Source organism: Pungitius pungitius, chromosome 16 (genome assembly GCF_949316345.1).
Source record: "Pungitius pungitius chromosome 16, fPunPun2.1, whole genome shotgun sequence".
Classification (NCBI taxonomy): Eukaryota; Metazoa; Chordata; class Actinopteri; order Perciformes; family Gasterosteidae; genus Pungitius; species Pungitius pungitius.
The window spans coordinates 10763401-10775721 of NC_084915.1; the positions used below are offsets into that span (position 1 = coordinate 10763401).

The following is a 12321-nucleotide window of genomic DNA, read 5'->3' on the forward strand; positions in this document are numbered from 1 at the left end:
TAATACAGTAAATATAAAAAATAATACAACTGAAGAATGGAAAATATTCGGAAAAATGATAAAACTAAGTCAAAACTATAATCAACCAGAAAATATTTTTCATCCACTTATTTTTATTTTGAATACAGTGTTGTATTATTCAGTGTTCAATAATAAAACTTAAACTTTCAGGTTCACATTTGTTTTTCAAATGAACAAAACTTTTGACCTGGGTTTGGCTCCATAGGTTTTAAGCTCCAAAGAATTTGCAATTTCTCTAGGTGTTTCACACCAAAGTTTGTTAATGAAGGTTTGTTCACCCGTTAATGGTTGAGGGGTTTTCATGTGAATAAAGATATAAGAAAATAACAGTGATTCAGAAATGACAAATATATTATTTTAATGTTCAAAATCACATACATCAACAGGAAGCACAAAGTTTAAACAGAGTTGGTCATTTTATGATAACTATCTTCACTTTCATTTTTGATTCCTTTCTGACTTTTAATATTTTTTTTATTGATCCTTTGATTTCTTGTGTCTGTAGAACATAAATGATTGGGTTCAGCATGGGAGGAAAAATAGAGGCCAGAGAAAGGTTTATGATCCTGGCATTTGGAGGTATTTCTGAACCTGCAGTAAATGTGATTAATATTGGGATAAAATAGATTGCTACTAGTGAGAGATGAGCTGTGCAGGTTCTAAAGGCCTTGTATCTTTCCTGAGCTGTGGCCACTTTAGACAAAGCATAACCAATACATACATAACTTAACATGATGAATAAGAGTGGAATAAAAAGAATTAAAGATATTAATATAAGAGCAAAGACATCGCTGGGCATGTAGTCATTGCAGGCCAGCCTGTATATTTGGCCATGGTCACAGAAATAACTGTTTATAACCACAGACCGGCAGAAAGAAAGTCTGGTAAGAAGACCAACTGCAATAAGATCAACAGTAATTGCAAAGACCCAGAAAAAGGCAATCAAAGACAGCATGAACCTGTGGGTCACCTTCACTTGATAGTGCAGAGGGTGCAGGATGGCAATTAATCTGTCATAGGAGAGTGCAACCAGATTAAGAACCTGCATGGAAAGGCAGGTGAAGCAGAAAAAAAGAAACGTCAAGCAGTCATTGTAGGAGATGTAGGGATGGTTAAACAGAAAGATGTCAAGAAGCTTCGGCACCAGAGCAGAGCTACCCAACAAGTCCACAAAAGCTAAATTAAAAACTGCAACATATTTTGGAGTTCTCAGATTATGATCCAAGTATATTACTGCCATCACAACTGTATTTCCAAGCACTGAAACAACATAAACAAAACACAGGAAGACATAGTAATACTTGATATTAGGTATGCCTGAGAAACCACTTATTATGAAATAAGCAGGACGCACAAAAGTGATGTTTTTCCCGAGAGCTGAGTTGAATGAATTCATTGTAAAAGCTGTCAAGCCTTTTCTGTCCTCAGTGCAGCAGTTGATGTAGTCCTCTTGGGTGTGTCGGTTCTAAGTCATCATGGTCCTGCTTGTGATGATGAAGCCCTGTTGAGCTTTGAATGTTTTGAAATGAGTGGCTTATAAATCCTCTGACTTCATCTCCAATAAGGTCAATGTGTCATCTCACTTGTCAATCACACACTTGGGATCAGACCAACTCCTTTCCAGTCTTAAAAACTTATCGCACTACATTTACCCAAACATTTAACTTGCTTCTCAGCTGACTTGTTCTGATTACCAACAACATATTAAGATAAAGTTAATCGTTTGTAAGCTTCATGTCTCTCCCTTCCTGCATTACCACACTCAGACTGAAGTCTTTCTCATGCGCTTTTTTACTATACAGCAGTGTAATAGTTTTGATATGTATGTCTTCAGCTCAAAAAACTTTCAATTTCTGTAGGTGTTTCACAACAAAGTTCTTTAATAAAAGTTGGTACGCCAAAAAATGGTTGGAGAGTTTTCATGTGAAGGAAAATTAATTTACAATAATTCTTGCAATTTCAATAGGGCTTTGCCCGACTTTCAGTCGGCTCAGGCCCTAAAGATAACAGTGGTTCAGACATGACAAATATATTATTGTGATTTACAAAATCACAATCCTTAACACAAAGGACGAAAAGGTGTAAATTCTTTTATAACTTTTTACTTTCATTTTTTTCAAAAACAGAAGCTAGAGAGAGATTTATGATCCTGGCATTTGGATGTATTGCTGAACCTGCAGTAAATGTTTTTAATATTTGAATTAAATAGATTCCCACTAGTGAGAGATGAGCTGTGTCAGTTTTAAAGGCTTTGTATTTCTCCTGAGCTGAGTATGCAAAATTTAAAACTGCAATATATATTTTCGAGTTCTTACTGTCATCAAAACTATATTTCCTAGCACTTCCTGAACTTAAAAGCAGATCTTAAAGGCAAGTGTTACCACCCGGCTCAGAGGTGTCAACAAAAAGGGAGGCCACCCACAAACATTGTCCATATACAGTTTATTTTAAGGTGAGGCTGGTTCTGCAGGCCCTTGCAGTGAGAGAGCGACACTTCTTGGAAGTCCCAATCAGAGTAATTGGTGCGAGGCCATAGTCCCAGCTCCTCTCACCAGGAAGCTCCTGGCAGAGCAGGAACACAGCCAGCTTAGTGGGAGGATCGTCACACAAGTCAACGAGTGCCTTAAAGTTTTGGTCTCTCCACTGACCACCAGGGGAATTAGAGGCTTGTTGTTGGATAAGCAAGCCTGTTTTTTCCTTTTCACCTTTGCAGTAAGTTGTAGAGAGCTGATGTTTCATTATTTTCTTTATGAGAGCATTGAGACTGAACAACACCTGGATATGATTGCTGCACACGAGAATGATCCGAGAGAGTTTTGTGTGATCCATAATCTGGTTTCAGTTGACGGACTTCATTATTGTCTTCATCGATTGTTGTTGCACACCCACTTCGGTTGGTTGATATGCTCTGTTATGTTGGCTACGAGTGGTAGAGAGTTCCTTTAAATTAAACTTCCTTTAAGTATGACTCCCTTCCATCTGACAAAGCTTGGCGACCAGAGGCATTCAATACAGACAATTTAGCAGCAAAGGCGGCCAGTTCGTGCCAACCTCCGGGGTTTCCTTTCTCTTCCACAGCAATTTGCAGTTTGGTCGTCAAACCCGTGCTTCTTCTTTAAGGCTGCAGCGCAAAGTTCCAGTGCTGCTCTCTCTGCCTCGATCTGAATCCAATTAGAAGAAGATTTGACAATTCTTGAGCTGGTGCAACTTTTTCTGCTTGATGTCTGAACAGAAACCTTTGTTTCAATAACGTCTCCTGCATAGTGGTCAATGCTCCCCCATTTTTATAAAAGATTATTGTAATAAAAGTATTTTTCCAAATCCTTGAGTCTGGTCTGCACCTCTGTTGCATATTCTTTGTCATGGATTAGGTCTTGAATGGTCCTTTTGTCCAGAAGCTTCCTTAGTTTGCTGTTCCGAGCTATTTGTAGGTTGTCCAGTTTACCCATTAACGGCTTTTGTGTCAGCTTAATAGAACTTTTCCTGACAGATTGTGTTTCCCTTTCACTATTATCCTCACTGGGATTTGACTGTGTTTCAACTGTGATTGGCTCCTCAATAATAGTGCCTTGGTTTGACACTATTAGGCCTACATCAGAATCCATCATTTTAAACAATTCAAATTGAAACCATCTGTACAACTCTTATATTATGACGATATGGGATGTATACACAAAATAAAAGGGCGCACACATTTTTTACAGGCAACATTGGTAGAGCTACAATTGTTCAGACCATTCTGTCAATTTTTCAGCTCGTAGCTTGAGTTACGGTGGGGCTCATCAGTCGTCCATCCATATTTCAACGCAGGCACAACATCAGGTGATGTCTATTCGATCAGCGGTTGAATCTGGCCATGCCGACCAGCTACGGAATCACCTGATTGGCCGTCAAAAACTGTCTGCTTCGCATCCACACCTGTGCCTATTAGCAGTCACCCACTTAAATGCATTTCCATGGCAATGTGTCACTCTGTGGTTACAATGCAGGAACTGCACGTCCCAATTCACCTGGTGAACAAAATCTCCAAAACTTGCATTATGGCTCCAACAAATGGATTAAGGAGTGTAGAAACTTTGATTAATGGTTTTACGGGATGTTTTGCGCTGGAATTGTTTTCTGTTCAGGACTTCAAATGAAGTAAGTTCCTTATAATCATAAAGCAATGTTGTGATGCACTTAATTACCAGAATCTATTTTTGGTATATTTATCAATCACATGTATTACTCAACGTCAATAAATGCAAATCCCTCCTTTACATAATCCATTTAACCCTAGTTCATGGACTAAAGTTAGTTGTGTTGTGACATGGGGAGTAGAATAAGTGAACATTTTGACCTCTTTACAAGAGTTTTACTCCATCGGTAAATATTTAATGCTGAGTTGTTATCTCGTGATTCAGATTACAACAGTAATACAAGTTCTACAAGGTGTTGTTTGGGAAGTGTTTAGCTAACTGCTATGGGATATGTCGTCATCCTGCAAGAGCAGTGTCGACCAACAACAAACAAATTAACAGCCTCATTAGACTGAGATGTTGAAGCTTTCAGCAAGGGAGTACAGCACGTTACAGTTGTGAACTTCTCACTCTGGAGGACTACCAGAATCAAAACAATGAGAAAAGAAAGTATTAAAAAACAAAATGATGACTTTCCATTGTGACACAGTAGTTTGTAATAACACATTTCGTCTGCTCCTTTGTTGAGCATATTCTGAAAAACACGTACATGGTAAAAGAAGTTTGTTAGTAGGAACTTATCTTTTTGCTTAATAGCTTGACGGTCGAAAGTACAACTGATGTAACATAGAACCAAATCTAAACAATTGTTGAATCCCATTTTACCATGAATGTCCACCGCAGCATCTTTTTGGCTTTAGAAAACACCAATTTGCCTGTGTATGAATCTCAATATATCGTTCAAGACTTGAAGCTAACTATGGAGGTTATAACCTCATGTTTCTTTAATGAGGTAATACATCACAAAGGGAGAAGTAGATTAACTTTCCTATATATTTCTATTCAATGTCAAGCCAATTTCAAGACTGCCACAAAAAGAGTCACCCCCTGGTGGTCAGTGGAGAGACCAAAACTTTAAGGCACTCGTTGACTTGTGTGACGATCCTCCCACTAAGCTGGCTGTGTTCCTGCTCTGCCAGGAGCTTCCTGGTGAGAGGAGCTGGGACTATGGCCTCGCACCAATTACTCTGATTGGGACTTCCAGGAAGAGAATAAAAGACATCACTTCGAGGAGTGTCGCTCTCTCACTGCCGGGGCCTGCAGCATGCTTAATTTATACTGCCACTAACCTGCATGAAGACTAGGTGAGTTACTCGGTTAGAACTGGTTAAACAGTCAGTTAGAGCAGTGTTTCTCAACTGGTGGGTCGCGACCCACTTTGTAGTGGTTCGCGGGCCTTTGCATGGTGAAATAAAAAAATAAAAAAATCATCCTGTGATTTTATTTTGAAGGGACTTTCTCAAATGCAGCGGAGTGTCGGTTTTTTGCCGGCTCGTCCGTCCATGTTTTCAGTCATCGCGGCAAGTAGAACGCGAAAGCACCCACCCCCCCCGTCGACAACGCTAGCCCCCCCCGTTGACCGATCGATTTGGGTTGCGGATTGTCATAAAGGTGTGATGGTGGGTCCCGGAGCCAGACCAGTTGAGAACCACTGAGTTAGAGGACTTGGGTTCCTTATGGAAAGCAGCCTGTTGTTGTTTAGATTTGTTGTGGAAACATAAGTCTGTGTTGTGGGTGGCACAAGGGTTGAAGGTGAACCACCAAAATGGCTTCCATTGAAGACAACTGATGAGTTGCTAAATTGCTACAAAAAAGATCAACTTTTGAAATTAGCAGACCATTATAGTGTTGAACTTAAGAAGAAGTTAAATAAAGATTAATTTTTGGCCACATTAAAGGTTGTTTCCTTCCTTCCTTCCTTTCCTGTTATAGTGGGGATTGAAAAGGCCCCTGTGGAAGTGGAGACGTTTACAAAGGTAGCCCCCAGGGTGAGTGAGTCTGTCAAAATTTCCCAGTTGGCTCCTGTTTTGTTTGGACTTGGAGTTGGTTTGACATTCACGCAACTAAAGGAACTCCTCTTTCTGCAAATGCACGAGGGACATAAAAATACCTTGGAATTAGAAAAGTTAAGATGAGATGCACATCTTAGGGAGGCAGAACTAGTCCACGTTCAGGCAAGACAACAGTTAGACTTGGAGCGATACAAACTGGAGCTTATGAGTAAAGGAAAGCTTTGGGCTGATCCACTCAATTTGCAGAATCAGTAATACCTGTGCCTGGTATTCCCTCATTTTGTGTTGCTCTTAACTTGGTTAGTTCCAAAATTCAATAAAAAGGACCCGGATTGAGCGTTTAGCAGGGGTATGACATTGGTCTGATGCTGATCATACCCTTTTGCATCAGTGTGTCCTCGCCGGCAAGGCCCAAGAGGCATTTTCGGCCCAAAGTGTTTTGGATAGTGGTAGTTACAGAATGTGTTTAGTGGCAGTTGGTTAAAACTGCTGTCCTTGCTATATATGAATTGGTACCGGAGGCTTACCGTCAGTGGTTCAGATTACTCCGGAAAGACAGGCATTCTCACGTGGAGTAGGGTTGTCACGATACCAAAATTATGACTTCGATACTATACCTGCCAAAATATTACGATACCCGATACGATACCACAAATAAGATACTGGAACATTTATCTATGATAGTAATAAAAAAACATATGTAAGGTTCCCTTTATACCAGCATGTTCCTGCCCAGCTTTTTGAACACTTAATGGCATTCAAATTAGTATTAGCCCGCAGTAAGATATTACTGAAAACGACATGGTAAAATCATAGCATTGATTATACACGGCTCTGTAGGCCTATTGTCCCAACCGCGAGGTTGGAGATGAACCAGCGCAGATTGTTTTTTTTTAACGTGAGACATGGATGTGTGGCGTGAGTGCGAGTGAAAACACGCAAAAGCGTGTGTCACATGGGGAAACCGTGAGAGGTGGCAGCCCTGTAGCTGTGTTGGCTAGCTAGACAACAGCTTTCCTAACAGTCAAACATCAAGCAAGTGCAACGCAACACAAGACAAAGCAGATGTCCTCTCTTACCCGGACATTTCCTCTTTTCGAGACGTAAGAAATGCGTAAAATAATAAATACTTCGTACCTAAACTGCCTGTTGCAAGTGATAATCAAAAGCTTTTTTCTTAGTGCTGAGTTAGGAAATCTGTTTTTCTGAAGATTTCAAAGTCAGAGACCAAGCAGGATGTGCCAGCAAGGCCAGACAGTCTGGCAGGAGGGGGTGCTCTGACTGATGTCGTTGAGAACTAGAAAACAGACGTATAAACAGAAGCTTCTTGGGTTACATATATGGGAACGGTTTCTGTCTTGACTGAGGAAGCAAGGTCAGCGGGTCAACCAGCAGATGTGTAAGATAAGGGGGGGTTCACACCACACGATCCAACATCCACACTCTATTCATTGTTTACGTTAGGCTAGGTGGTCTGGACATTGAATGTGACCGGATCTTTAGATGCGGGGGGAGGAAGATCCTCCCCTACGCCAGCTTAGGGCCAATAGAAATCTTTTCTTTGTCTTTTGGGTTATAAAACATGATGTTCTTGCTGATGTATGTTAGTGTGTTCTTCCGGCCTGCGGGCCGGCAGGATTGCTCCTGCCTTTGCAAATGCAGCGCTTATACTTGACCTGTGATCTAACGAATAAATCTACCAGAATGAGAGAAGTTGTTTGGCTGAATTCTTCCAGACTTCCCCCATCCAGGCTTCCAATTTTTGAACACGTGCCTCTGATGCGTTCGCAGTACATTTCTATTACCGGTACACCGTGCAACATTAACATGGAGTTTGCTCGTGATTTAACCACTCATTTTAATCTCTGATGTGTTGCTTCAAAGGCAGATACTAGGGAGGATCTTGAGGAATTAATCTTGCTTGAACAGTTTATAAATGCTTTGCTGATTTGCTTGTTTGATTTTGGCTCCCGGAAAGAGTTGGGGTAGTTAACGCTGGTAAATTTTGGTCAGAAGGGACAGCTAAAGCAGATAGGAATTTACAGGGAAGCATAGAATAGATTGACTGCCCTCTATCAAAAGGAAGATGAAGACAAGTACAGCACATCTCTGACCTCTTTTGGAAGCGTAGAAAATGGCTAATAGAATACTTGCCTATGCTACAGGAGTGGCAAAGGTTGGACTAAGGAAAGAAGTCTTGTACAGTTCTAAAATACCTATCCAGACAGGAAAGGACTGATGTAATCTGTACAAGTGCAAACTAAGACTACGCTGCACAAGCCAGCGGGCTAACTTTCTCTTCTGCAATACATACATAATTAAGAAATAACTTCTTACCAGAGGGGAATTTGTTTAATATTTTGCATTATTGGCTTCATGTATTGAATTGTTAATGCCCCCCTGCCATTAACAATTAGGGGCCGATTTGTTGGAGCCAGGTTTGGGGGCTTTTGTTCATTTTGAGGGAAACACCGGCTGATTTGGGACATGCAGTTCCTGCATTGTAACCACAGAGTGACACATTGCCATGGAAATGCAATTAAGTGAGTGACTGCTAACGAGCACAGGTGTGGATGGGAAGCAGACAGTTGTTTACGGTGTAACAGCCAGTCAGCGTGTTGTGCATCGAGGTGGCGTTGTGTGGTGCTGTAATATAATGCAGTGCAGCGTGGATTAAAGAGACCAAAAAGGTCATGGCAGAGCAATTGTCCACGTGTCCAAACATGCCCCCCCCACTTAATGCATACAATGGAAATGTGTTAGTGCCTTTTTTACATTAGACAAGCTTGACATTACATCACCATGTCAGTGAGCCAGTTATAAAATGTTTATTCTTGCTTCATATGTATTGCATGGGCAAAAGGAAATGTTGAACTATTTTTCTGACCTGCTCTGATAACCAACAAGATGTAAAGATAATGTTTAGCATTTGAAAGGCTCATGTTGTCTCCCTTCCTGCAATATCACTCTCAGCCTGAAGTGTTACTGATGCTCCAGCAGAGGCATTTTGACAATACAGCAGTCTGCTAGGCAAGTTAGCTTGTTAATAGTGCCAAAATAAACCAAATATAGTTGTCACTCATCTGGCTTTAACAATGTGATCCTATGCTGTGATAGGAGGGTGAGGGTAAAACATTTAGTTGTTTAATATTGCTCTTTTACTCTGGCTTTTTAGTGGCGCAGCATTCACATTCCACTGCTAATTCTAGTTGTTAATTCAAAACTTTTACTTTTGTGTCACTTGCGACTTGCCTGTTCTAGTCAAAAGAAGTCAGCCAAAAGGTTACATTGGCAACAGTAGACATGAAGAACGGACAACACTTTATTTAAAATGTGTATTCTATTACAATATTTCTTCTATATTTATAACACAAGAGGTTATGAAAACTGCAAAAATGTATTTCATAACAATCTGATTGCTTTATAACAGCTTTCCAGGCAACAAAAATAACGTGCACTAAGCCATAGTGCAATGACATAATGAAAAGAGACTTACAATTGGTTTTAGTAGTCATTATTGGACTTCATACCTTGATAACAACTTCTCTCTGAATCAAAATGTGAAAAAATATTGTGAAAATTAATTTTTGAATATTTTGAAATGTAGGTATTTACCTCAAAAGAATTAGCAATTTCTGTAAGTGCTTCACAAAAACGATCTTCAATAAAAGTTGGTACTTCTATGAACGGTTGGAGAGGTTCAACGTAGAGGACGGTTGTAATAAAAATAACAGTGGTTCAGAAATGACAAATATAATGTTCAAAATCACAATCCTCAACAAAATCATGAAATATAAACAAATTTGTTCATTTAATGATAACTTTCTTCACTTTCATTTTGGTTTCCTTCCTAACTTTTAATAATTTTTTCACTGATGCTTTGATTTCTTGTGTCTGTAGAACATAAATGATTGGGTTCAGCATGGGAGGAAAAACAGAGGCCAGAGAAAGGTTTAGGATTCTTGCATTTGGATGTATTGCTGAACCTGCAGTAAATGTGATTACTAAAGGAATGAAATATATTGCAACCAGTGAAAGATGAGCTGTACAGGTTCTAAAGGCCTTATATCTTTCCTGAGCTGTGGCCACTTTAGACAAAGCATAACCAATACATACATAACTCAACACAATGAATATGAGTGGAAACCAAAGAATTAGAGCTACTAAGAACACCCCATATACATAGCTGGGGGTGTAGTCATTACAGGCCAGCCTGTATATCTGGCCATGGTCACAGAAATAACTGTTAATAACCACAGACCTGCAGATGGAAAGTCTGGTAAGAAGACCAACAGCAACAAGATCAACTGTAATTACAAGGACCCAGAAAGAGGCAATCAAAGACAGCATGAACCTGTGGGTCACCTTTACATGATAGTGCAGAGGGTCCATGATGGCAATTAATCTGTCATAGGAGAGTGCAACCAGATTAAAAACCTGCATGGTAAGGCAGATATAGCTGAAAAAAAAGAAAGCAAAGCAGTCGTTGTAGGAGATGTAGGGATGGTTAAACAGAAAGATGTCAAGAAGCTTTGGCATCAGAGCAGAGCTACCCAACAAGTCCACAAATGCTAAATTAAATACTGCAATGTATTTAGGAGTTCTCAGATTATGATCCAAGTAAATTACTGCCATCACAACTGTATTTCCAAGCACTGAAACAATATAAACAAAACACAGGAAGACATAGTAATACTTGATATTAGGAATGCCAATAAATCCCTGTATTATGAAGTTTGCAGGACGCACAAAAGTGATGTTTTTTCCAAGAGCTGAGTTGAAAGAATCCATTGTAAAAATGTTCTCATTCTTTCAACATCACAAAACAGTGTTAAATGTAGAGAGCTACTACACATCAACTCTGTGTTCTGTCAAACACGTGAGTTTTTATCTCTTTGCGACAATGAAGGTCTTAACAGCTCTAAATGCTTAAAGTCATAGCCTGAAACCCCTTGAGTCGATTGTATGTGAGTCAACACAGGGGAGTGGCCTCTCACCATAACGACAGTAACTTTTCCACATTACCAGTCAGTTCACTGAAAGAGTCGAAGTGAAAGTTTCGACTGACTTTGGGTGTAACCTCCTTCACCAGTCTGTATTATTTCATATTTCTGTTAATACCAACAAATAACATTTTCATAATAATAAAATAATAATATCCCTTTCTGATGTTTTACCTAAACATGAGCTCATAATCTCCATAGTTAGCTTCAAATCTTCTTAAATACATTATGGAGTCCATTTAGTCAAATTTGGTCGCATTTAGAGTAAAATAGTTGCAGGGAAGCTGGCGTTTGTTTGTTAAGGATCCCCAAAACATGTTGTTTCACTGAAAATACCTAAAATAGTATCCTTATCTATTCTAATTTCCTTTCTGATTATTGCTGCCTTAAGGTTCCTTTTGAAATTACATTTATTATTTGTTAGATTCAAATATGAGGGGAGCACATTCCAGTATGCAATAGTTCTGTACATTTGTTTTCTTAAGTGCATTGGTTCTGGGTAGAGGAAAAGTAAAGACACCACTTAGTGCCTGTATTATAACCATTTTATAATACAGGCACTATTATAACCATGTTATAATACAGGCACAGCCATGTGCCTGTATTATAAGCATGTGAGATAGCTGTAAGAACAAACTGATTGGTTTCTGTAAGAAATATACATTATTTATAAAAAGTATAAGGCTGCATGCCAGTCTTTCATCCACCCTCATGACAGCCTGTCATGCTTATCATCCACACTGCTCCTGACAGCATTGAAGTGCTAGTGTTGCTTCTCTGTTCTGAGCAAGTTCTTGCTTTAATGCACTATACCAGATAACAGGACAGTAGTCCAAATTTGACAGAACTAGAGATTGTATGACTATGGTGTGGCTACGTTGTGATTGACATCTGCTCTCAAATCCATGATGGCATGATGCCAAACTTGAATCTTCAAAATCAGACTTCACAAACCGATAGTTGCCATCACAACGACTACGTTGATTTCTTTAACAGTCCACTGAGCTATGGATGTAAAAAAAGAACTGCATACCGTGTCAGAAATGGTTTGTTCGTGTGAAAGTGGCTTGGTGGTGCATGAAGCAAAAAAGAGTTTATGGTTGAATGTGTATAAAATTCAGATCAACATAGCCAGATCTTCCAACTTCTGGGACCTATAAGGTAATCACTTTCGGACTTGAATTAATTGTTTACCAAGAAATAAACACGTTCAGTGCTGCTTCTTACTTCCTTATCAATGTCCTGGTTTCCTTCTGCACACATTGG

The 12321-nt window shown here is 39.5% G+C and overlaps 2 protein-coding genes across 2 annotated transcripts; both read right to left on the reverse strand.

Moving 5' to 3' along the window:
• Positions 1 to 433: 433 nt before the first annotated feature.
• On the reverse strand, positions 434 to 1417 carry LOC119215797 (olfactory receptor 1E16-like). Its single transcript, XM_037468235.2, has one exon. It carries the CDS (start codon positions 1415 to 1417, stop codon positions 434 to 436), a length of 984 nt encoding a protein of 327 aa, XP_037324132.2.
• An 8442-nt stretch (positions 1418 to 9859) lies between these two features.
• On the reverse strand, positions 9860 to 10846 carry LOC119215800 (olfactory receptor 1E16-like). Its single transcript, XM_037468239.2, has one exon. The coding sequence runs from the start codon at positions 10841 to 10843 to the stop codon at positions 9860 to 9862; it is 984 nt and encodes a 327-aa protein (XP_037324136.2). The 5' UTR covers positions 10844 to 10846.
• Between the last annotated feature and the right edge of the window lie 1475 nt (positions 10847 to 12321).

Excerpts from the sequence above, each read along its gene's own strand:
- LOC119215800 (XM_037468239.2), bottom strand. The coding sequence starts at position 10,843 with ATGGATTCTTTCAACTCAGCTCTTGGAAAAAACATCACTTTTGTGCGT.
- LOC119215797 (XM_037468235.2), bottom strand. The coding sequence starts at position 1,417 with ATGAATTCATTCAACTCAGCTCTCGGGAAAAACATCACTTTTGTGCGT.